Genomic DNA, 27,251 nt, shown 5'->3' with positions numbered 1-27,251 from the left:
ACAATACTGACCCCTGGGGGACATCACAGCACACTTCCCTCCAGTCTGAAAAACCGTTTACCACTATTCTCTGCTTTCTGTCCCTTAGCCATGTTTATAATCACGCAGCCATGTATCCCATGAGCTTTAATTTTGCTAGCAAGTCTATTATGTGGTACTTTATCAAATGCATTTTGGAAGTCCATATACACACCCTTATCCATATTTCATCAATTGGCATTGGCAACATCCTCTTCTTTAGTGAAGACATTGCAAAGTACTCATTTAGTACCTCAGTCATGACCTCTCCCTCCATAAGAAGATGACCTTTTTGGTTCCTAATCGGCTCCACCCTTCCTTTGACTACCCTTTTACTATTTATGTATTTATAAAGAATTTGTGGATTGCCTTTTATGTTACCCACTAATCTATTCTCATTCACTCTCTTTGCTCCCTTATTTCCTTTTTCAGTTCTCCCCTGTACTTTTTGTATTCAGCTTGGTTCGCTACTGAATTATAAAACTGACATTTTTGTCATAAGCTTCCTTTATCTATTTCATTCTAATCTCTATGGGCTAGTATTTGCACTGGTTCACCGCCCGGTTTCTCGGTGGTATTGGCTGTTTTGGGCAAGAACCGAGTCGGTGAAAATTTCCCCAACTGAGACATGCCGGCGGTTTTGAAGTCCCGCTGGGGAGCAGACCACCAGCGTGCACCATCTACAGATCACCCTGGCGTGATTTTTGGCTGAGCGGGGAACCGTAGGTAAGTATATATATTTATATATGGATATATACATATATATATATATCCATATATAAAGAAAAATTCTAAACGCCCATGAGGATCAGCGGAGCTGGGCAGTAGGTAAGTTGGTCTGCAAGAAAAAGGTAAGTGATTTTTTTTTTAACTATTTATTTTCAAAATCTGTTGTAGTGATTTAATTTAAAAACGTGTTGGGAATTTTTTTTGATTTTGTCAGATTTAAAAAAAAATTATTTAAATCTTTTTCTCGTGCTAGGCTCAACCCGTAGCCTCGGGATACATTTTTACAGATTTTTTAAATTTATCGCCCATTTTCTTTTGGCACCATCCAATCTAGCCGAAATTGCACTTTTTCGCCAGATGGCGGTACAAGGCCCATGGGCTAGACTATCCACTTCACATTGCCCATCTATGGCACATCTATCGCCCAAAACGGACCTCTATCGCCCATTTTGAGCAAAAAGTGGAAACTAGGCCCAAAACATCGCCGGAAAAACAGGTGCCTAAGTTTCCACTTTGATCGCCGAGATGATTGCCCAAATGATTGCCCACACAAGGCCCATCCCAAGTTTCGGCACCTAGCATGCACTTCGCTGGACTGATGCAAGGCCCAAAAGAGTGCTGAAAAATACTTGCTTTTTCAGGGCCTAAGAGAAGGAAATGGGCACTACAGACGCCATTTTGAACTTTGGAGGCAGGGTGGAGAATTAGTTGTGAGTCATTTAGAGAGTAAAATATAAGAAAATTGTACTCAGAAATTTGGGACAGGGAATATAAATAGGTATTATCAACTTATTTATGCTGAATAGATCTCGTATATTGGAATTATTTTGTAAATAGCTTTTACATAGTGAAGTTATGTAATGATATTATTGGGGCCTATCAAACTGACTGGTATACAGCTTAGAGAGTACAGAGAGGGCAGACTACAGTGATTAGAGAGTATAGAGTAGAGAGATTATTAAAATTAGTGAAAGTAATTATCGATAGTGATGGGGCCCATGCTTTCCCTGCCTTTAATTGCAACTGCTCACACACTGGTTACTGAAAGGATCAATCGAAGAGGTGGCAGAAAAATGCATAGACGGAGACGAAGATAGAGAAGGAGACCATACAGCCAACGAAGGTACTTGGAAAAGCAATTCTATCTGAACTTGTCTGAAAATGCTTGTCTTAGGAGGCTGCGATTCCGGAAGGAGGTCATCGACGACATATGTCAACTCATCAAGGATGATCTGCAGCCTTCCAGCGGCATCAGAACCGTACTGTCCGTTGAGGTGAAGGTTACTGCTGCCCTAGCCTTTTATGCATCGGGATCTTTTCAGGCTTCAGCTGGCGACATCTGCCATAACTCTCAGCACGCTACACACTGCTGTATTCGACAGGTGACTGAAGCCCTTTACGCTCGCAGGATGGACTTCGTAAGCTTCCCAATGACCAGGGTGACACAGACCGAGAGGGCTTTGGGTTTCTCGAGAATAGCAGACTTCCCCAAGGTGCAGAGACTGCATGCACATTGCCCTGAAAGCACCCTTAAAGAATGCAGAGCTGTTTCGTAACAGAAAGGGGTTCCACTCACTAAATGTGCAGCTTGTTGTCGACCACAATCAAGCAATTATGACAGTAAATGCTACATTTCCTGGCATCATCCATGATGCACACATCTTACGTGAAAGTGCTATCCCTGACCTGTTTGCCAATCAGCCAGAAGGTCACGGTTGGATGCTGGGGGATAAAGGATATGGCCTTGCCAGTTGGCTCATGACCCCGCTGCGTAATCCTGTCACTGAAGCACAGAAACGGTATAATGAAAGTCACATAGCGACTCGCAACATCGTTGAAAAGACAATTGAAGTCCTAAAGCAGCGCTTCAGATGCCTGGATCATTCCGGAGGCAGCCTCCAGTACCACCCTGATCAGGTAGCAGAGTTTAATGTGGTGTGTTGCATGCTGCATAACCTAGCTATAAAGAGAGGACAAATAATGCCAGATTATGCTGCAGGTCCACCTCCAGAAGGAGATGAGACAGAAGAGGCAGCCGGCGAGGATGAAGAGGAGGAACAGGCGGGAGAGGACGCAGGCGAGGACCTAGGGGAGCTTAATCAGCCTGGCGATCTAGCACCGGTACCACCTCACCTTTCCCGAAGACCAGTAGCCAATGGCAGTTACACGACCGCTAAGCTTTTGTGTCAGCAGCTCATTAATGAACGCTTTGCATAAATTATTATTGTTGATATTCAAACGTTCAATTACAGTTACGGTTAATCAAAAGTTTCATTTCTGTGGGGAAAAAGAATGAACAAACAAATATGCATGAAAAATTGTATGTTGTAAAACTTATGTAACTAAGAGAGAAGGTGCAAAAGTTGTAGAGAAACTTTTTTTTTTATTAAGAAACAAATTTTTTTTTAAGAACTAATGAACAACACCCTCCCTCCAACCACCCACCCCCTGCACCAACCCACCATTCCCTCAAAACCCCCAAAACGTTTGAAGAAGAAGAAATTGAACATTTAAGTATTAATAATAAGTGGCCATTTAAGTAATGATAACAAGTGATCATTTAAGTGTTGATAACAAGTGACCATTTATGTAATAATAACAAGTGACCATTTAAGTAATGATACCAAGTGAACTTCTAAGTAATGATAACAAGTGACCATTTAAGTGATGATAACAAGTGACCATTTAGGCAATAATAACAAGTGACCATTTCAGTAATGATAATAAGTGACCATTTCAGTAAGAATGACAAGTGAACAGTTAAGTAATGATAACAAGTGAACATGTAAGTATTGATAACAAGTGCCCAATTTAGTAACAATAACAAGAGATAATAAAGTGATAGTAACAAGTGAACATTTATGGAACAACAGAACTATTGAAAAGCAGTCCCCCCTCCCTACCTGTGGCCACGTTTCCCTCCAAATCCTGTCCCGCCCCGTGTTCGCACCCCACCCACCCGTTTTGGCAGACCGACACCAAGACGTCATGCAGAGTGGGACGGCAAGACTTCCTGCCATGGTGGAGGTAACGGAGTGGAAGCAGAAGCCTCAGGCTCTACTTCCAAGTCAGGAGAAACTGTGTCCTCTGTACTCGCTTGTGTGTTTGGGGTCTCGCTGCGAGTGGACACGACACCTTGGGATGCAGCGCCGTGTCCAGCCAGCAACGCATGCCATAGGGCATTTGTTGCGACTGTCTGCTCCCTGTTCGCCTCCAACGTCTCCCGAGCAGAAGCACAAGCAGAACTCGCTCCAGGTTGTGGAGAACTGGCTCCAATTGGCTGAGAAACCGCGAACCCTTGGATAAGGTCGTGACCAATCACGACCGTCTCCCTGCACAGGGATAGTAAGCTCTCTGTCTGGTCCTCCGTGGCAGGTGAGTGCATATCACGCTGACCGGACCGCCGTGGGGTCAGCATCTGCAATGTCACGCGCCTTGGCATCACCACCTGCACACCGCTTGGTTCAGGTGCCTCATCTATCTCAAAAGAGATGGCCACATGTTGTTCCCCCCGTACAAAAAAAATCTCCGGTTCTTCCTCCTCCTCCTCCTCCTCCTCCTCCTGCTCACACACAGCAGCAGCAGGAGTCTGCACTGGCTCCTCCACTGGCTCTTCATCCTGGGAGGTTCCTGAATGTTCAGTGGACGTGTCCGCTGACTCCAGTAATACTTATTGACCTTTGAAAGACAAATGGAAGTTATAAACTCAAAACATTACCATTAGCCCATATGCACAAGCGCTCACCAGGCCTACCATGACCTCATTTGAAGATCAATAGTACATCTCAATAGTATAACTCAATTATATATCAAATTAAAGTATCATTGCATAGGATTACCCGCGTAACAAATATTTACTAATGATTCACACATTGCACAATGCACAGTTCTCATTACTCACGTGACTCTAAGGTGGGTTCGGCCACACCACGGGTTGTGACCGAATGGCTTTCTGGCCCCACCAAGGCCACTGCAAGCTCCTCGTAGGCGGTGAGTGACTGCAGCATGACACAGCCCCCGCCCGTCCTGCGTTGCTCCGGCTGGTTGATAGATATCTTCTTCTTTAATAGATAAGGTAACATTGCATGGCCTAAGCAAATGGATTTGGCAATAAACATTTAAGCCTGACAGATTTATAAGTTCAATTACAAGTTTGTACTACATTGCATAAGAATAAGCTATTTCATACTGTAACATTCAAATTTATGTTGCAGTGCATAAATGTAATCATAATTTAATCCTAATTTAGTTATTTAGTTATGCTTAAAGATTACGAGATAACATTGCAGATTCTAATTAGAATTTCCATACCTCATTAAATAATAAATATGGATGATTTCAAATATAAATTTCAACTTACTCTGGCAGCCGCCAGTAGACTGTTCCATCTTTTGCGGCACTGGTCCGGTGTCCGCGTTTCATTAGATGCCGACGTGACCACATCGGCAATCTCTGCCCAAATCCTCCGATATGCACGGGGTGGAGGTTTCCCATGCCCACCCGAGCTAACACTGTTAACTAGGGCCTCATTGGCCTCCTCGCTGAAGGGCTTGGCCCTTCGCCTCTCTACAGATCCCTTCATTCTTTAAATTGATATGAATTAAGGCTTTGTCAAAATACCTGCTTCCTTTCTCCTCTCTCTCTCTCTCTCTCTCGCTCTCTCTCTCTCCTGCCCCACACAGAGCTTCTGAGCATGTGTGAAGACCCTTGACCTCTCAAAATGCGGTAAAGAGCATCAACCTGAAAAAAAAAATCAACCTGCACATGCGCAGTAATGCGTTGCTAGAGAAGCTTCTTTTTTCATTCACTTCCATTTTCTTTGAGCGATCATGAGATTGCCGAGAAATCACATCGCCCATTTGACATCGCTGGGGTAAGGCCGAGTGAAAAATCGCAAACAAAAAATGGGCCTTGAGCCGGCTATCAGCACGGGCGATACGTCCCGTATTGCTGGAACAAGGCCCATTTTTTTTTACCTTAGCCACCAAGTGGAAAGTCTAGCCCCATATTTTTCACTGAGCGGATTAAAAAAAAATTTTCGGGAAGTTTTCGCCGGCGATAATCTTCCCAACCTTAGTGGTTTTTTGGATGTCAATCATATGCTGGCGGGCTTTGGGGAAATTCTAGCCCCATACCTTTAATCATCCAGGGAGTTTAGTTTTGGATATCCTTCCTTCCCCCCTCATGTGAATGTGTCTAGTCTGTATCAGAATTATCTCTTCTTTGAAAATCTCCCATTGTTCATTTACTATTTTGTCTGGCCAAACTTTGATTCCAATCCACTTGAACCAGATCCCTTTTATAAGTCACTAATATTAGCCCTCCTCTAGTTGAATATTTTCAGATTTGATTTTTCCTTGTCTTTTTCCGTAGCTACTCTAAACCTCATCAAATTACAATCAATCTACCATATCAACTGATCTATATAATGCATCCAAGTCTCAGAAGATAATCTATCTCTTTCCTACCAGTTACCTACTGACAATGCTTTGTATCATCAGATTTACTAAGAGTATTAAAGATACCACTGCCTCCATTCACAGCCATGGGTTGCACAACAGATCCTTGTGAAATATCACCAATTGTTTTTTCCCCAGGCAAAACATTTATCATTTATCACCTCTCTTTTCTGTTGCAAATCCAACATTCAGTCCAACGGGACAAATTGACCCCCATTCTTTTCCTACTAGTCCAATATGAAGATCCAGTGCACTACATCTATTAGACTACTCTTGTCTGCTGGTTTAGTTATCTTTTACACTTCTTTGATGAGTTGAATCATGCCTAGAAAGATATGGATAGGAAACTGTTGCACAAGTATGCAGGATGAAGAATTGCAACTTTATTTTTTTTACTTTCATCAATATGAAAAACAGCCAGTAAATTGAAAAAGATATTTGTGTCATTTCATGCTTCATCAGCTATGTAGGTTCAAAACGGATCTGTCCCACTTGTGGCAAGCTTGGATTTTAAAGGATAAGACGATGATCTGTCTTTAGCCAAAGTCGGTCCTATTTGCGATCTCAAGTTTCATATCAGGAGGCATTAAGAAGCAACCACATAGAGTGTAACTAAAGTCAGACTGGGTAGAGGTGGCAGGTTCCCTTCTCTGAAGGTCATTGGTAAACCAGTTGGGTTTTTACAGCAATCGGTTGCTTTTGTGGTCAATATGTAGTTGAATGGCTCTTGTTGGAAATGGTAATGAAATGGCCCCCAATATTAGCAGAACTCTAGATCCAAACCACTTGTTATGGTTAGCAAGCACATTCTTAGGACTATACCCATGGTATATGTAGGAGACCTTTTTAGAGAATTAGAATTACTCCACTCTAAGCAAGGAATCCATTTCTTCTTAAAGTACAGTCTTACATTTATGTAAAACAGTTTACTAATCAATTTACTAAGTACTTACTGTGCTTTATTTTGCAGTTATTTTATTTTATATTAATATGTATCTGATTATTGAATAATTAGTCCCCGTTAGTTGGACTTAATGATCTTCTGTTATAATTAGTCTTTGATTTTCTCCTGACAGAGTACATGAACTTAGCTTATTAAACCAATTTCAAATAATTAATGTTTACGGACTTTGGAAATATTATTCCTGAATTTTGCATTTCTTTCAAATTATTTAACCAAGGTCAATACTGAAGCAGCGGTTGAAGTATTTGTACTGCCAAGTCAGCAACGAGACTCCGAGGAATTATTACAGAGACTCCTGAAGTGCAGACTGTGCTTTGGTATGTTTTAAAAATTATGGTATATTAATTAAATGCCCTGGAGTATTTGAAATTATGTTATTTCTAACATAAGAACATAAGAATTAGGAACAGGAGTAGGCCATCTAGCCCCTCGAGCCTGCTCCACCATTCAACAAGATCATGGCTGATCTGGCCGTGGAATCAGCTCCACTTACCCGCCCGCTCCCCGTAACCCTTAATTCCCTTATTGGTTAAAAATCTATCTATCTGTGATTTGAATATATTCAATGAGCTAGCCTCAACTGCTTCCTTGGGTAGAGAATTCCACAGATTCACAACACTCTGAGAGAAGAAATTCCTTCTCAACTCGGTTTTAAATTGGCTCCCCTGTATTTTGTGGCTGTGCCCCCTACTTCTAGCCTCCCAGACCAGTGGAAACAACCTCTCTGCCTCTATCCTGTCTATCCCCTTCATTATTTTAAATGTTTCTATAAGATCACCCCTCATCCTTCTGAACTCCAACAAGTAAAGACCCAGTTTACTCAATCTATCATCATAAGGTAACCCCCTCATCTCCGGAATCAGCCTAGTGAATCGTCTCTGTACCCCTTCCAAAGCTAGTATATCCTTCCTTAAGTAAGGTGACCAAAACTGCACGCAGTACTCCAGGTGCGGCCTCACCAATACCCTGTACAGTTGCAGCAGGACCTCCCTGCTTTTGTACTCAATCCCTCTCGCAATGAAGGTCAACATTCCATTCACCTTCCTGATTACCTGCTGCATCTGCAAACTAACTTTTTGGGATTCATGCACAAGGACCCCCAGGTCCCTCTGCACCGCAGCATGTTGTAATTTCTCCCCATTCAAATAATATTCCCTTTTACTGTTTTTTTTCCCCAAGGTGGATGACCTCACATTTTCCGACATTGTATTCCATCTGCCAAACCTTAGCCCATTCGCTTAACCTATCTAAATCTTTTTGCAGCCTCTCTGTGTCCTCTACACAACACGCTTTCCCACTAATCTTTGTGTCGTCTGCAAATTTTGTTACACTACACTCTGTCCCCTCTTCCAGGTCATCTATGTATATTGTAAACAGTTGTGGTCCCAGCACCTATCCCTGTGGCACACCAATAACCACCGATTTCCAACCCGAAAAGGACCCATTTATCCCGACTCTCTGCTTTCTGTTAGCCAGCCAATTCTCGATCCATGCTAATACATTTCCTCTGACTCCGCGTACCTTTATCTTCTGCAGTAACCTTTTGTGTGGCACCTTATCGAATGCCTTTTGGAAATCTAAATACACCACATCCATCTATCTACCATGCTCGTTATATCCTCAAAGAATTTCAGTAAATTAGTTAAACATGAGTTCCCCTTCATGAATCCATGTTGCGTCTGCTTGATTGCACTATTCCTATCTAGATGTCCCGCTATTTCTTCCTTAATGATAGTTTCAAGCATTTTCCCCACTACAGATGTTAAACTGACCGGCCTATAGTTACCTGCCTTTTGTCTGCCCCCCTTTTTAAACAGAGGCGTTACATTAGCTGATCCGATAGCACCTCCCCAGAGACCAGAGAATTTTGGTAGATTATAACGAATGCATCTGCTATAACTTCTGCCATCTCTTTTAATACCCTGGGATGCATTTCATCAGGACCAGGGGACTTGTCTACCTTGAGTCCCATTAGCCTGTCCAGCACTACCCCCCTAGTGATAGTGATTGTCTCAAGGTCTTCCCTTCCCACATGGAATGTATTTAAAAATAAAAAAGGAAAAACTGCAAACAGTGTAAATCTGAAATAAAAAAATAAATTCTGTAAACACAGATCGGGTCAGTCAGTGTCTGTATAGAGAAACGACGGATTATAATGTTTTGGGTGTGTGTTTTGCATTAGACTGAAGTCTAAGAGAAAAACAGGTATTTTTATAAGATTGGAAAAATAGAAAGGAAAAGAGAACCAACTGAGGCATCAATTACAGGAAAGCAATTAATCTGTTGAATGAGTTTTAAACTGCATAATTGAAAACAGTAAAATATTATAAAACATCAATGACAGACTTGTATCTTTCCTAATCCATGGTGAGCTTTTTTCTCCATTTCCTGCAAACTTTCTTCCATCTTCTCCTGAAGGCATTGACTTGTAGAAATACATTCTCACAGGTGCTTACCACCTTCTAGTACCTTGCCCGAGTATGCATTCTCATGAGTGAACCTATTATTTGACCTCAGAAGGCACTGTAGCTGAGCCTGGTAATGTCCTCACCCTTTCCATGGGTCACTGGAAAATAACCCAAAGTAGAAACTCCAGATGATTTCCCCCTTCATATTCCAAGGGTTCGTGGGTCAGTTGTGGCACCTCTACCATTGTCCAAACAAAGATCAGCTAAATCAGCACCAGCCGGAGATCACATCCTGAAATCTCCTGGCTTCTGTGTTTCAGCTATCAGCGTTCTTTTGCTTGGTAACATTTGGGTTCGAAGGAAATCCCACACCAGGGTTGGGTATATAATCTAGGCCAGTGCTCTCAGTGGTATACTAAGGGAGCACTGCATAGTTGGAGGTGATGCCCTTCAGATGAGATGTTAAACAGAAATCCAATCTGCCTCTTTACGTGTGCATTAAAAGTCCCGTGGCAATCAATGGAGAAAAGCGGGAAATTATCCGTGTCTGGGCCATCAACCAATAGCCCCTAAAAACAGACTAACTGGCAAATATTTCAAGGCTGTTTGTAAGGGCATTGCTGGGTTGTGTTTAAACATCTAAGAATAATCAGTACCCTTTAAAAAAGATCACAGTGTAAAATGCTTCAAGATTTTGATGTAAAAAAAACAGTGCATAGTGCATATACATGCAAATGTTGTTATTGTGAGCCAGCAAAGGAGCCTGCTATCCTTTGTTAACTTAGAGTGCATCCATAATGTTGCTGTGAAGCAGATAGTTTTGCACCAACAGTAAGTTGCTGCAATGTAAATCTAGAGTTAGTGCCCAACTTTACTCCAGAGAAGCAGAGTGAGACTTTCTCCTACAGAGAGTTTCACTCTGCTTCACTCCAAAGGTGAGACTGAGCAATGACTCTGGATATACACTACAACATTAGTTCATGATATGAAGCTAAACCATTTGTAATGTTTTAGTTTTTTCATCTTCCACCCTTCAATATGTAGTTCGGGACCTGGAATATCAGGTCCCTCATTGTAAACCTGTGAACTCATTCCCTTTTTGGTGTGGAAGCAAGTCATCCTCGATACGAAGGACCGCCTAAGAAGAAGAAGAAGAATGTTTTAGTGAAGTAAATTTTAAAAATTAATTCATAGATGAAAAGGAATAAAATGAAACTGAAGAACTATTTTTTCTTTTACAGATCAATGTGAACCAGATGACTTGTGTCTAGGAGATGCCCAGCCATCTCCTCTACCAGTAAACTTGGACATAGCTTTTGTTGTTGATGACTTAGAGCAAATGGAAACTACGCAATCAGAATTGGTTCAGCATTTCTTAAACTCAATGCTTAATGAGTTTCTAAGTTTCACAGAACCAAAGGCCTCTAATCTTCATCCCAGGGTGGCTCTTGTACAACACATACCAAATTACACGCCAAGATATGGGAAAGATCCATTTAACCTGGAGTTTGGGATTTTGGATTATATCTCAAAAACACTAAAGAAGAGACACATCCAAGACTCGTCCAGTCAGCTAGAGGGTTCCTCTGGCATTGGCAGGACTATTGAATGGAGCTTGAAGAATTTCTTCTTAAATCTCACAAATCAGCAGACTTACAAGGTTATCTTTACAATATTTTCAGGGGAAACAAGTATTGATGAGAAAAAATTACTGGAATTATCACAAGGAGCAAAATGTAAAGGTTTCACAATATTTACATTGGTCCTTGGAGAGGTAACTAATGTCAAAGTCCTGGAGGAGTTTGTCAGTTTTCCTTTTGATCAACATTTAGTTCATCTGGACAAAGCCCTGGAGGCTGAAATGGAATATGCACAAAAGTTTGCAGTGGCTTTTCTGAAAAACCTGGCAAGTAAGTGCAGTAACAATATAATTAAATGTTTACAAATAAAACTATAACTGGATATGTGGAGTATTTATACTTCATAAGAACATAAGAATTGGAGCAGAAGTAGGCCATACTCAAGCCTACTCAGCCTTTCAATAAGATCATGGGTGATCTTCGACCTCATCTTCACTTTCCTACCTGATCTCCCTATCCCTTGATTCCCCTAGAAGCCAAAAATCTATCTATCTCAGCCTTGACTATACTCAATGACTCAGCATCCATCGCCCTTTGGAGTAGAAAATTCAAAAGATTCACTACCCGCTGAGTGAAGAAATTCCTCCTCATCTCAATCTTAAATGACCAACCCCTTATCCTGAGAATATGCCCCCTAGTTCTAGACTCTCCAGCCGGGGGAAACACCCTCTCAGCATCTACCCTGTCAACTCCCCTTAGAATCTTATATATTTCTATGAGATCACCTCTCATTCTTCTAAACTCAAGAGTAAAGACCCAATCTACTCAATCTATTTCATACAAAATGAGCATAAATACAATAGCTAATCCAGTACTGTTTCATTCTACTTTAAGTGGATATCAATAAGTCCTTTGTGATTATTATAGGGTAAATAATTCAAACTAAATAATTGGTAGGCAAGCAAGATCAGCAAGAAAACAGCAACAGACTTTTTGTTTGTGTCTTGCTCATGGCCTGAAATGGGGAGAAGTAAATTAGTCAAAACAAAGGCCTTGTTTAGAATTGTGAAACACTTTGGGTTGGATTTTCATTTCTGGGCATTTCGAGGCGGTAATGACAGCAGGGCGGTAAGGTTTGCACGGGGAAATGGTTTGTGTCCTCAGCCACAAAATTCATCAGCTGGGCCCTGAGTGTGGAGTGGAGCGCTAAAGGAAGCATTGCACACTTCTTGGGTGCTAGGCCGGCTGAGCAAGCGAAAATCCCGAGCTAAACAGCCCACTTTGAAGCTCCCTAAGAGAGGCCTGGGGGAAAAAAATCCTGAAAAAGAACACCAAAAACATTCCCAATACTTAACTCATGCCACCACAACATAAATTGCAAAAAAAGAAGAAAAAAAATCACACTTACCTGCGGCCGGTCCAAACCGGCACCAAATTTCCCGGCGGGGCGCTGGAAGTTGGCCACCCGCCCGAAAATCAGAAAGAGTTATTTCTTAGCAAAAGAGGAAAATATCCTCAGATATTGTCAGAATTCTGTCTAGCATAAGAATAAAGATCTCTCATGATTATTTAAAAAACTGTTAACTATTGATAACATTTTAGATTTTTTGTTTTAAATACAATTTCATGTTCTGTTTTGGTCCTCGGAAGATGCAAATAAATTACCGATCGGTTATTTAACTAAGAAAAGATTTTGGGATAATTTTCGGCGGGGATTCCCCACTCTCCCACCATAACTCCGACAGAAACCCTGGAGGTGCCACCTTCTACCAATGTTACAGTAGGAGATCGGAGGAACCCTTGCAGAAATTCCAGGTGTTTATAACTAAGAAAGTTCATTCCATTTAAAGCTTTTTATTTATTTTACAGCTGGAATCAACAGCTATCCTCCTCCAGATCTAATGAAGAAATGCGGAGGAATAAAATCTCAGGACACAGTAAAAGAAGCAGAAACAGAACCATCTTCTGGTTTAGAGCTGTATGTTTTATAGACACCTACTACCAGATGTTGAACATTTTTAACCACTATAAAAGTTCTTTATAACATATTCCCTCTTCATTACAGGGTGGTTTTTAAGGAAGATGTTGAGAAACCCCAGAGTTACACCAACAATTATGGTAGGTAAAGAGAAAAGAAGTCTATGTGATCAGTGATAAAATGTAATGCTATGCTGCAGACTGTTTGGTGCAGATTGTATCTCTCTGTCATTAGTTATGCCTTGGGCTGCAGGTCATACGCTCTCAAAAAGCTGGTTGCAAATTGTATTTCTCAGTCGTCAATTATGCCTTGGGCTACAACAGCAACTTTTATTTATATAGCGCCTTTAACGTAGTAAAGCATCCCAAGGCGCTTCACGGTAATGTTCCAAGACAAAACCGATAAATTTGACACTGAGCCACATAAGAAGAAATTACGGCAGATGACCAAAAGCTTGGTTAAAGAGGTAGGTTTTAAGGAGCATCTTGAAGGAGGAAAGAGAGGTGGAGAGGTTCCAGAGCTTAGGGTCCAAACAGCTGAAGGCACGGCCACCGATGGTTGAGCAGTTATAATGAGGGATGTTCACGAGGGCCGAATTAGAGGAGTGCAGACATCTCAAGGGGTTGTGAGGCTGGAGGAGATTACAGAGATAGGGAGAGGCAGGCCATGGAGGGATTTGTAAACAAGGATGAGAATTTTGAAATTGAGGCATTGTTTAACTAGGAGCCAATGTAGGTCAGCAAGCACAGGGGTGATGGATGATCGTGACTTGGTGAGAGTTAGCACACGGGCTGCCGAGTTTTGGATGATCTCAAGTTTACATAGTATAGAATGTGGGAGGCCAGCCAGGAGTGAGTTGGAGTAGGCAAGGCTGGAGATAACAAAGGCATGGATGAGGGTTGCTGAGGCAGGGGCGGAGGCGGGCAATGTTACGGAGGTGGAAAAAGGTGGTTTTAGTTATGCCGCGGATATGTGGCCAGAAACTAATTTCAGGGTCAAATATGATGCCTAGGTTGCGAACAGTCTGAGAGATGAGAAATAGGAGGGGGCCAAGGATAGATCCATGGGGGACACCAGAGGTGACAATGCAGGAGATTTTCTCGCTAGGATTAGATAGATAAGAATGGAATCAGGCGAGTGCAGTCCCACCTAACTGGATGATGGTGGAGAGGCATTGGCCTTAGATATAGATACTAGGGAGAGGGATAGAGTCAGTGGTTAGGGAACACAGTTTGTGGTGGGTACCAAAGACAATGGCTTTGGTCTTCCCAATATTTAATTGGATAACATTTTTGCTCATCCAGTACTCGATGTCGGACAAGCAGTCTGACAATTTAGAGACCAAGGAGGGATTGAGAAAAGTGGTGGAGAGGTAGAGCTGGGTGTCATCAGCGTACATCTGGAAACTGGCTCCATATTTTTGGATGATATCGCCAAGGGGCAGCATATAGATGAGAAATAAGAGGAGGCCAAGGATAAATCCTTGGGGGACACCAGAGGTAACAATGCGGGAGTGGGAAAAGAAGCCATTGCAGGAGATTTTCTGGCTACAATTAGATAGATAAGATCATCGGCAATCCCTCGGAATCGAGGAAGACTTGCTTCCACTCTTAGAATGAGTCCTTAGGTGGCTGAACAGTCCAATATGAGAGCCACATTACCTGCCACAGGTGGGACAGACAGCCATTGAAGGGAAGGGAGGGTGGGACAGGTTTGCAGTACGTTTTTCCCGCTGCTTGTGCTTGTCTTCTGCATGCAGTCGGCAATGAGACTCGAGGTGTTCAGTGCCCTCCCTGATGCACTCCCTCCACTTAGGGCGGTCTTTGGCCAGGGACTCCCAGGTGTCGGAGGGGATGTTGCACTTTATCAGGGAAGCTTTGAGGGTGTCCTTATAACGTTTCCTCTGTCCACCATTGGCTCGTTTGCCATGAAGAAGTTCCGAGAAGAGCGCTTGCTTTGGGAGTGTCGTGTCTGGCATGCGGACATTGTGGCCTGCCCATCAGAGCTGATCAAGTGTGGTCAGTACTTCAATGCTGGGGATGTTGACCTGGACAAAAACACTGATGTTGGTGCGTCTGTCCTCGCAGGGGATTTGTAGGATCTGGCGGAGGCATCGTTGGTGGTATTTCTCCAGCGACTTGAGGTGTCTACTGTACATGGTCCATGTCCATGAGCCATACAGGAGGGCTGGTATTACTACGTCCCTGTAGACTATGAGCTTGAGGGCCTGTTTTCCAAAAATGCTTTTCCTCAGGCAGGTGCACTGGAGGTGGTGTTGAATCTCCTCATCAATGTCTGCTTTTGTTGATGAAAGGCTCCCGAGGTATGGAAAATGGACCATGTTGTCCAGGGCCGCGCCGTGGATCTTGATGACTGGGGGGCAGTGCTGTGCGGCACTGTCTTATGGATGTTTAGCGTAAGGTCCATGCTTTTGTACGCCTCGGTAAATATGTCGACTATGTCCTGGAGTTCAGTCTCTGAATGTGCGCAGACGCAGGTGTCGTCCGCGTACTGTAGCTCAACGACAGAGGTTGGGACACCCCACCGCCGCACAAGGTAGGAAAAGCCATAAGGCAGCTCCAGAACAACAAGGTTATGGGAACGGATGGAATCCCTGCTGAGACACTAAAGTATGGCGGAGAGGCGCTGTTGGCGCCAATACATGACCTCATCTCCCTCATCTGGAGGGAGGAGAGCATGCCGGGAGACCTCAGAGATGCAGTGATCGTGATCATCTTTAAAAAAGGAGACATGTCCGACTGCTGAAACTGCAGAGGAATCTCCCTGCTATCAGCCACTGGGACAGTTATTGCTAGAGTCCTCCTCAACTGTCTTCTCCCTGAGCCGACGAGCTCCTCCCGGAGTCACAGTGTGAATTTCATCCCCTACGGGCCACGACAGACGTGATCTTTGCAGCGCGAGAGCTGCAGGGAAGAGCACCATGGCATACATGGCATGCTTCGACCTTACAAAGACCTTTGACACTGTCAACCGTGAGGGTCTATGGAGCGTCCTCCTCCGTTTCGGATGCCCCCAAAAGTTTGTCAACATCCTCCACCTGCTCCACGACGACATGCAGGCTGTGATCCTTACCAAAGAATCCATTACAGACCCAATCCATGTCTGGACCGGGGTCAAACAGGGCTGCATCATCGCCCCAACCCTCTTCTCAATTTTCCTCGCTGCCATGCTCCATCTCAGTCAACAAGCTCCCCGCTGGAGTGGAACTAAACAGTGGGAAGCTGTTTAACCTTCGCCGCCTCTGGGCCAGGTCCAATAGATAAGAATGGAACCAGGTGAATGCAGCCCACTTAGCTGGACGATGGTGGAGAGGCATTGGAGAAGGATGGAGTGGTCAACTGTGTCAAAGGCTGCAGACAGATCCAGAAGGATGAGAAGGATTAGTTTACCTTTGTCACAGTCACAATGGATGTCATTTATGACTTTGATGAGAGCCGTTTTGGTACTGTGGCAGGGGCGAAAACCAGATTCATGGGATTCACACAATGAATTCAGAGAAAGGTGGTCATGGATTTTGAAGGCGACAACTCGTTCAAGTTCGTTGGAGAGGAAAGGGAAATTGGAGGTGGGGCCAAGGGATGGTGTTTTGAGAGGGGTGATGACCGCAGATTTGAAGGAGAGGGAAACAGTACCTGAGGAGAGAGAGCCGTTAACAATGTTGGCTATCATGGGAGCCAAAAAAGGAAGTTGAGTGGTCAGTAGTTTAGTGGGAATAGAGTCAAGGGAGCAGGAAGTGGGTCTAATGGACAAGATGAACTTGAAGAGGTCAAGATGGGAGATCAAAGAGAAACTAGAGAAAGATGTGAGTTTAAGGCTAGGCCAGGTGGGAGCCTTGGATGAAGTTTGGCCTGGTGGGCTAGGGCAAGGAAGGAAACTCGCAAAGGCAGTTGATCAAATGGTCGCAATCTTTGAGACAAAGAAGTCCATGAGCTCCTCATGCTTGTTGTTGGAGGTGAGTGTGGTGGGGACAGGGGAGAGGAGTTTAAGAAGATGGTTAAAAGAGGAGAATAGTAGCCTGGGGTTATCTTTGCATTCCAGTATGATCCTGGAATAGTGAGCAGTTTTATATAGATAAGTGTAGGACCCGATAATGCTTTATGTGTTTGAGCATGATCTAGCGGTGAATGGCCAAACCAGTTGTCCACCACATCTGTTCTAATCTGCGCCCTTTGGACTTGAGGGAGTGAAGATGAGGGTTGTACCAGGGGGATCGGCCAGGGTGGAAGAGAGTAATGGTTTTAATAAGGACTAGGGCACCAAAGGTGATGATAAAAGTGTGGCTGCAGAAATGTCATTGTGAAAGGAGGGCCAAAGGTTGGAAAGTTTGGAGTGGATAAGTGCAGTTGAAAGAGAGTTTGGAGAGAGTCTTTTCCAGGGGTGGATGCAGAAGGAAGTAGGTTTGGATTGGGGAAGGGGGATGTGGGTCGAGAGCGATATAAGGAAATGGTCAGAGGTGGCCTTCTCTTTAATTGACAAGGTTGGAATAGCGAGGCTGCGAGAGATGGCAAGTTCAAGGGGGTGGCCATGGATATGGGTTGAGGAATTTATATGGAGGGAGAGATTAAGAAAGGACAGGAGGGTATAGTGAACTCAGAGGAGAGAGAGCATGATGAATTGAGATGGAGGTTGAAGTCAACGAGGATAAGAAGTCTCTCAGTGCATAGGCGGAGGGAGGAAAGTAATGAGGATATATCCGTGATAACATTTTTGTTGTACTTGGGTGGGCGGTAGAAAACGAGAATTTTAGAAGAGGTGAGGGATGGAATAAGGTGAGATGTTCAAAAGAGGAGAATGTGCCGAAGGAGTAGGGGGACAGACCAAGGTATGATTTGGTGATGAGAGCTGCACCGCCACCACGGCGGTCTGGGCGGGGCCAGTGGTGGAAGGTATAGCTAGGAGGGGAGGCATTGATTAAAGGTAATGTGTCTTTATTCCTCAGCCAAGTTTCCGTTAGTGCCATGATGTCGATAAGGTCATGGATGGCAAAGGCCTTGTTCACAAGTGAGCAGACATTCGGCAAGGAGATCTGGAGAGGATCCGTGATGGCTGATCCACTGCCAGCATACACAGCGTCTGTGCTTGGAGGGATGAGTTGGATGGGAAAGAGATTGGCAAAGTTAGCCCCGCCTGGGCAAGCTGGGCAGTGAGGTCGGTGAGAGAGTACAGTTGGGGTTGCTGCTTGTGAGGAGCCACGATAAGTGCCACGGTGGGCCCTTTGGAGTTTGCCAAGAGAGGCACAGAGAGAAGTTGCAGGCTTGTCTAAAAGGGAGTCAAGTCAGCGACAGCGGCAGGAGAGTAGGAAGGTTGTAGAGTTATGAAGGGTTGGGGTAGGGATTTGGGAGGACAGATATACGAGAGAGGAGAGATGAGAGGCGGCATGATGACAGGAGAGACTGACCAGGGAGGGATAGAGAGGAAAAAGCGGAAGAAGGAAATGGAAGTCAATGACTCGGGTCTGAAGCAGCAGCCAAATAGACACGGGGTAGGAAAAAAAAGAAATTCAATTTACATAGTAAATACTACAACAGGGATTCTACAATAGTAGAATCAATATAATCAAGATTAATTTTATTAAAACAAAATTAAATAATATAGAATAATTATAAATGAAGTTAAAATCAGAACATCAGTAATTGAAAAAATTAATCTGTCTTTAGCTGTCTTAATAAATCAATTCTTCCATAGATCAAAAAGAATAATGAGAGGTAATCATTCCAAAGAATGTTGATCTAACTTCTTTCCTGTGATTGTTTAGAAATTTCACTCTCTGTCCTGCAATTGATTTAACATGGAACAATCAGTAACTTCCCTCCTTCCTTGTGACACCATACTTTGAATACTTTTTACTTCTCTCCCTCACAGGTCTGTTGGTGCTGCTGCGGCTAGCTCCACACTCGTGCTGTTTTCACACTCCGGTCTGCTCCACACTCGTGCTGTTTTCACACTCCGGTCTGCTCCACACTCGCAGTTATGCTTGGTTGTGTAGTGTATGAAATGATACAATGAACACCGTACTGTGAGCCAGTGACTTGGTGTAACCTGGTCAGTCTTTAATGGCTTCCAGAAGTGAAGATACAAAGGTGAAATTCAGATTATATACTGGGCCCAGCACGAGTGTACCTATGACCCCAGGACCTCCGACGGTGGTGCCCCCTGTCGGTGGGCAGACCTTATGTACATACATTATATCATTCTCCGCTGCCTCCCCCCCACCCTGGTTCTTAGCACAAGTCCATAATACAAGTTCAGATGGTCCGGAGCCCTTTGCTCCCTGGTTGACCGTCTCAGTACAATCCCAGTGCTTTCCGACTCTCTCACAACTTGGGGCTGGGCGTTGACCACAGTGGGTTCTTCTGATGGCTGGACGTGAGTTGGTTGGTCGTCTAAGCTCGCAGTGTCTTCTTCCAACTGTTCCGGTTCGTTAGTGTGTCTTAGCTTGATTTGATCAATGTGTTTCTTGCACATCTGCCCATTCTTGAGCTTAACCATATACACCCGGTTACCCTCCTTATCCGTAATATTGCCCGGGAGCCAATTGGGCCCTTGACCATGGTTAAGTACCTACACTGGGTCATTTACAGACATGTTGTGTGACACTGCGGCGCAGTCGTGATACCACTGCTGGGGTTGAAGTCGAGTTTCGACGTGATTGTTAAGGTCATGATGGACTAGAGAGAGCCTAGTTTTGAGGCCTCTCCATCAATAGTTCCACAGGCGGGACCCCAGTGAGCATGTGTGGCCTTGTCCTGTAACTGAGCAGTATGTGTGACAGGCATGTTTGCAAGGAACCGTGAGTTACGTGTTTCAGGCTCTGCTTGATGGTTTGAACTGCCCGCTTCGCTTGACCATTGGACGCGGGTTTGAATGGGGCTGACCTCACGTGTTTTATGCTGTTGCATTTCATGAACTCTTGAAACTCCAGGCTCGTGAAACACGGTCCATTGTTGCTGACAATGATGGCTGGCAGACCATGTGTGGCAAACATGGCTCTCGGGTTCTCAATGGTGGCAGTGGAAGTGCTGGATGATATGATCACACATTCTATCCATTTGGAGTATGCAGCCACCACCACAAAAAACATTTTACCGAGGAAGGGGCCCGCAAAGTCGATGTGGATTCTAGACCACGGTTTGGATGGCCATGACCACAGACTGGGCGGAGCTTGCTTTGGGGCATTGCTTAACTGCATGGAAGTGCTGCACTGATGCACACATGACTCTAAGTCCGAGTCAATGCCAAGTCACCAAACATGGGACCTGGCGATGGCCTTCATCATGACAATACCGGGATGCGTACAATGTAACTTCCGTACAAATCTCGCCCTGCCTTTCTTTGGCATTACAATGCGATTACCCCAGAGTAAATAGTCAGACTGGATGGAAAGCTCAACTTTGCGATGGCTGTACGGTTTGGTTTTATCACCCATTTCCTTGGGGATGGTCGACCAGTCCGCGTTAAGAACAGAACGTTTTACAACCGATAGGGTCGGATCCTGGCTGGTCCAGGTCTTAACTTGTTGAGCAGTGACAGGCTCTTAAAGACATCCATGACCATGAGTAGCTCTGCGGGCATTGGTGTTTCCATCTCCGGTGTGGGCAACGGTAACCGGCTTAATGCATCAGTGCAGTTGTCGGTGCCTAGTTTATGGTGAATGACATAATCATAGGCAGATAATGTCAGCGCCCACCTCTGGATGTGGGATGACGCATTGGTATTGATACCTTTATGTTCCGAGAACAATGATATAAGCGGCTTGTGATCAGTTTCCAGCTCGAAGCGAAGCCCAAACAGGTACTGGTGCATTTTTTTTTTACCCCATAAACATATGCTAAAGCCTCTTTCTCTACCATGTCGTAGGCTCTTTCCGCCTTGGACAGGCTTCGAGACGTGCATGCAACTGGTTGTAGTTTGCCTGACTCATTGGCTTGCTGAAGTATGGAGCCGACCCCATAAGACGACGCATCACAGGTCAAAACTAGACGCTTGCATGGGTCATACAATACCAGTAGTTTGTGGGAACACAACAGATTTTTAGCCTTCTCAAAGGCTCGGTCTTGAAGTTCACCCCACACCCAGTCGTCTCCTTTCCTGAGCAGCTTGTGCAAAGGCTCTAATACTGTACTCAATTTGGGTAAGAAGTTACCGAAGTAGTTGAGAAGACCCAGGAATGAACGCAGTTCCGTCACATTCTGGGTCCTGGGCGCATTTTTGATGGCTTCTGTTTTCACGTCTGTAGGCCTGATTCCGTCTGCAGCAATCTTTCGTCCAAGGAATTCGACCTCTGGTACCATGAAAACGTACTTCGAACGTTTCAGCCTGAGTCCCACTTTGCCCAGACGACGCCGAACCTCTTCCAGATTGTGCAGTTGCTCGGCGGTATCACGACCTGTGACTAGGATGTCATCTTGGAATACCACAGTCCTGGGGACGGATTTCAATCGGCTCTCCATGTTTCTCTGAAATATGGCTGCCGCCGAACAAATGCCAAAAGGGCACCTGTTGTAAATAAACAGCCCTTTGAGCGTGTTGATGCACGTAAGTTTCTTTGATGATTCAACCAGTTCCTGTGTCATGTAGACCGACATTAGATCCAATTTGGTGAACGATTTTTCCCCGGCTAGCGCTGCAAACAGGTTATCAGCTTTTGGTAGCGGGTACTGAACTTGTTTCGAAACTCGGTTGATCGTGACCTTGTAGTCTCCACAAATCCTGACCGTGCCATTGCTCTTTAACACCAGAACAATGGGGCTGGCCCATTCATTAAATTCGACCGGTGAGATGACCCCCTCATGTTGTAGCCTGTCCAATTTGAGCTCAACATTTTCTCTCATCATGTGCGGGACCGCCCTGGGTTTGTGATGGATGGGCCTTGCATCTGGGCCGAGGTGAATCTGCACCTTGGCTCCCTTAAAGCTGCCAATTCCCGGTTCAAACAGTGAGGGAAATTTGGTTTGCACTTGAGAACACAAATCATCATCCGCTGATGACAAAGCTTTGATATCGTACCATTTCCATTTTATTTTCTTGAGCCAACTCCTGCCAAATAATGATGGGCCATTGCCCGGGACAATCCATAACGGTAGATTATGAACCGCTCCCTTATACGGCACTCTTACTGCTGCACTACCGACTACCGATATGAGCTCTTTGGTGTAGGTACGCAACTTCACACTTATCGGACTCAGCTTGGGTCTCTCTGCCTTGGTCTCCCACAGCTTTTCGAAAGTCCTCTGTCTCATTATCGATTGACTTGCACTTGTGTCTAATTCCATGGATACCGGCACGCCGTTTAATTTTACCTCCATCCATTATCTGTTGGCTCTTTATTAGGAATGCATGTACACTATAAACTTCCTCCTCGGAGCTCTCAAATGCCTCGGGCTGCAGCACCAGATCCACGCTGAATTGATCGTCATCCACATGGTGTGTCGCAGCTCGCTTGCTCTGCTGTGAACATGTCCACTGAAGATGCCCCTTCTTCGCACACCCTCTGCATATATACTGCCTGAAGCGGCACTGATGGGATCGGTGATTGCCCCCGCAACGCCAACACGTTGAGTTCGGATTTGCGCCCGATGGCGGGCTTTGAACTGCTCCCAGTCTTGCAGACGCAGTCGAGTAGGCCCTGCCATGTGCAGCTCTGCCGGCCGTCGATTCAATTTTGTACACAGTACTTGCCGTGGAGTTCCTGTTTTGACGCGATATCTGCTTCGTGCTTTTCTGCGTGGACATGCAAGCCTGGGCGATGGTGAGGACCTTGCTGAGGTCCAGCGTCTCCGCAGCCAGCAGCTTAGTGGTTGACCCCGATCATGAAAAAGTCATGCAGCATGTCTTCCAATGCAGGCCCGAATTTGCAAGGCCCTGCAGGACATCTCAGGTTGGCAACAAATGCCGCTATGTCCTGGCCTTCTGGACAAACATGCGTATCGAAGCGATATTTGAATATGAGGATTCCTTCCGTGGGTTTAATGTGTTCCCGAACTAGAGCGCACAGTTCTTTGTAATCCTTTTCTGTAGGAAGAGTGGGTGAGAGCAGATTCTTGATGAGTGCATAGATCGTGGAGCCACAGACGGTGAGAAGAACTGCCCTGTGCTTCTCTGCATCCTCGTCTTTGTTTAGGTCATTTGCCACAAAATACTGGTCAAGAGGATCCGTGAAATTTCCCCAGTCCTCTCCCTCATTGAATCTCTCAAGAATTCCAACAGTACTCAATCGTGCTGTGCTCGCCAAATTTTGCGTGGGTTCGTATTTGCCTCGTCGCCAGTTGTAGTGTATGAAATGATACAATGAGCCAGTGACTAGCTGTAACCTAGTCAGTCTTTAATTGCTTCCAGAAGTGAAGATACAAAGGTGAAGTTCAGATTATATACCGGGCCCAGCACGACTGCACCTATGACCCTAGGACCTTCGACGATAGTGCCTCCTGTTGGTGGGCAGACCTTATGTACATACATTACAGATTGCCCTACCAATCTCTTCAGCTATGACTGGCAGCTCATCCATTACCCTCAAGCTGAGCATCACATCCTTTGCCAGTTACAGGTCACACTCTCTCAGACAGCTGGATGTAGATTGTATTTCTCAGTCGCCAGTTATGCCGCGGGCTGCACACCAATGATATTCATCAGACTGAAGACAAAGCACTTGTAACAGGTTCACAACTTGCGTCCCTGAGCTTTCCACTCTCAGGACCAGATTGAAGCCCCTTGCTTATTTGCTATGGTTCCTGTGGGATTCTGTGCATGATATTGAGAGAGCAAAGGAAGTTACTAAAGCAAAGCAAGAGAAAGAACACAAAATAATGGCTTTATTCTGTCTGCAGCAGCAGACCTTGGCTCACTTGAATACACATTTTACATTTCAACCAAATGGCAAGTACATAAATATATATATATATATATAATGGCTAATTTTTTGAGCCAGTTGTAAATCTAGGTTGAGAAGATTGATCCCTTTGCAACCAGGTTAATCTTTGAAGCATGCCAAAACCAGGAAGGAGGACACAATCATCATATGCTTTGTCCAGCATCTAGACTCACTGTGGTGCAGAGAGTTAACACATCCTCCTAAAATGCTCACCATAATTATCTAGTAAAGGTGAGATATCCAGAAGTATCACATGAAGGAAAATATATTGCCATGTGCCAAATCATGAAAGGAGTACCATTTGCTTAAGAGTTCATCTAAGAGGAGCTGGTTTGGAAATCTATTCTAAATTCATGCTCAGAAATAAGGGGACATTTTTACGGGACTGAGATGGTTTAGAATAATATGCTACTATACAAATGGAGATGTTATTATGACAACATTAAAGAACTTTTTAAGGCCGAAATTCATTTTCCTGTTTTATGCATTCCACCAGCATGACCGTTCAATTTTTTCTTTTCAGATGTGTGTGCACTGAATCAGGATGAAGGGAACTGTCACAATTACACCATAAAGTGGTTCTTTAACAACAAAGTGAAAGGCTGCACACGGTTCTGGTACGGTGGCTGTGAAGGAAACAAAAACAGATTTGACACTCGACAGGAATGTGAAAACTTGTGTCTAAAACCTGCCCCATAAATACCTTGTAAAATGTATTAGAATGTCTTAAGGTATGCCTCTGACCATAGAATATGATGAAACATTGCACCAGGTTAATTAAAATCTCTTGTGTGAGTTGTCACTAGAGAAGTAATGTCTTCATCATTATACAGTTGTAACAAAGACAATATTGATCCTGTTTCAGAGTTGTACTATCTGCTCACTCCACTTCAAGAGGTATTAATTTCTTGGGCCCATGAGCTTTACATGTATGTATGTACAAGTGCAAAATTGTGACACTGTAGCGGTTGACATTCTGGGGCAAAAACCATTAGTGTTTGCATTGACTCCATTTACATTGCAGTTGCTATATGATGCAAACAGTATCGGACCACTCTTTTCAGATGGTGCTATTTTCAAAAACAGGTAAGCATCTCCAATGCTTTAATTGTCTGCTTTACATATACCATTCAACACTGCTTTTGTGTTTATTCAGTTAAGAGGAATTTTCATATTTTGTTAAAGTGTGTATGAATTTGAACAGCACTTTGCATTCTTGTCTCAAGTATTATTTGCTTGAAGTCTTTAGGCAAATGTTTGTCTCAGGCAGAACATTTAATTATTTGAAATGAAAGTTGTATGTATAAGAACATAAGAAGCTTGGGACAAAAAAAGGATCACTATACTGTCTTCTTAAATCTCTCCCATGTGAATCAAACAGATCTACGAATATTTGAAAACCCTCAATTCACTCTCTTGATGACGAAACAAAATTTACACTCAACTCAGAAACGATACTGCACTTACCATGCAGTGATGCAGCCTCAACTTTCATAGCAACACTATAAAGTAAACTAGGCCACACCCGACAGCTGAAGCAATGACATCATCACCCTGCCAGCAAATGTAAACATTGCCTTCTATGGCATGGGCAGCCTCTGTTTTTGTGCCCAACAGACAAACAAAATCATGAATCACAACTTTCAAACAATGTCGTGTCGGAGGAACTCAATAGGTTAAGTAGACTTTGCTGATTATATTTTAATACGTTCGCATAAGGGTTACGTAGCCATTGAGCACTCCTCACTCCACGTTATCTTGAATACTGAATGAGTAGGTATTCTGTGGGATTCTAGTGGATTTGGATCAGCTTCATCTGAAATTCCTAGATTTGAATGGTGTGAAAATAGACATAGTTGTTGGAATTCCCGTGAAAGAAAAGGTCACAGCTTCAAAGAGGCAATTTTTACATAATCTGCACTGTTGTCGTGTGCCCTTAGGTTGTGATCTTTGGCCCATCTCTAGGACTAATAGGAAACTTCAGCTTGGCAACTTTTAGCTCCCAATATCTGCAAGCACATAACACGTAGCCTTTCTCTCTGCCGTGCAGAGTATAGTCTAACGCTTCCCTACTATTCTGGCTTCATACCCTTTGCAGTACTTCAACAATTAGAGTTTAAACATAGCAAAATCAATAATCTAAATCAAGTTTTAAGCCATTGCATTACAAGCCAAGTGATTATGCTACTGGATTAAATCCCAACATGACAAGTTGTGAAATTGAATTCAACAAATCTTGTAATTTGTAGGCTGACAGATTTTTGAACGATAGGGGAGTCAAGGGTTATGGAGAGCGGGCAGGAAAGTGGAGTTGAGGCCAAGATCAGATCAGCCATGATCGTATTAAATGGCGGAGCAGCTTCGAGGGGCCAAATGGTCAACTCCTGCTCTTATTTCTTATGTTCTTATGACACCAGAAAATGACCATGAAATCTACCAGATTTACCAACAGGTTCACTAATGTCCTTCAGGGGAAGGAACTTGCCATTCCAACCTGCATACAGGTTTGAATCAAAGTAATTATAGCCTGCAGGTGAAGGAATTTAATACTTAGAAATATTAAGTCAGATTATAAGAGTATTTTAGCTTGTTCTATGTACTGCACAGCTGGTCAATAAACAAATTACCCATTTGAGACTATAGCAATGATATACTTGTCTTTTATTTTGCAATGGTCTCCTGCTGATTGACCCTAAATAGTACATTTTATGAATTGGTGCACCTAGCAGGGAGCTTAGCCTGCTGGGAGTACATACTCGAATGCCAAAGAGGTGATCACCATTAAATTTAATGGATGAAAATCTCTAGATCTGAATTCCTGATATGCACTCTCAGCAGTAGTATGTTTAAAATCCATCTTTAAAAAGTAAACTCAAACTGTACATTAATTTAAAACATGATTGTATTCTCAAATACTTATTGGAAGCCATTTATTGTGACACATCTTCTCCAGGTCAGGAACGTGGGGCGAACTAGTGTTTTCTACTTCAGTTGAGATTGCCACCAACATGATCAGATAGGTGTTTTAAGGGAAAAGTTGGTTAGAAATATCAGGGGATATAATAGAAAGGCAAGTGAGTTAAATCAAATGTAAATATTAATCTTAACAAATGAAACCATAGACAAGTTTAAGATTAGGTCAAACTGATTCAGGAATCTACAGTATAAAGCTACATGCATTTGCATAGCAACTTTAATGTTGGAAAACATCCCAAGGCACTCAGAGG

The 27,251-nt window shown here is 43.7% G+C and overlaps 1 protein-coding gene across 1 annotated transcript in view; it reads left to right on the top strand.

Annotated features, from left to right (window-relative positions):
- LOC139264299 (collagen alpha-6(VI) chain-like) overlaps window positions 1–26,666 on the top strand; it is a 30,178-nt gene extending 3,512 nt beyond the window's left edge. Inside the window, exons 2-6 of the mRNA XM_070880546.1 lie at window positions 7,388–7,487; window positions 10,820–11,488; window positions 13,028–13,136; window positions 13,224–13,276; window positions 24,548–26,666. Coding sequence (XP_070736647.1) covers window positions 7,388–7,487; window positions 10,820–11,488; window positions 13,028–13,136; window positions 13,224–13,276; window positions 24,548–24,723 — 1,107 coding nt within the window. The 3' untranslated portion in view covers window positions 24,724–26,666. The remainder of the gene's footprint in view (window positions 1–7,387; window positions 7,488–10,819; window positions 11,489–13,027; window positions 13,137–13,223; window positions 13,277–24,547) is intronic.
- Window positions 26,667–27,251: the final 585 nt, after the last annotated feature.

The sequence above is a fragment of the Pristiophorus japonicus genome, chromosome 5 (genome assembly GCF_044704955.1).
Source record: "Pristiophorus japonicus isolate sPriJap1 chromosome 5, sPriJap1.hap1, whole genome shotgun sequence".
NCBI lineage: Eukaryota > Metazoa > Chordata > Chondrichthyes > Pristiophoridae > Pristiophorus > Pristiophorus japonicus.
Note: the sequence above shows the minus strand (reverse complement) of the source record. Positions and strands in the feature narration are given on the sequence as shown.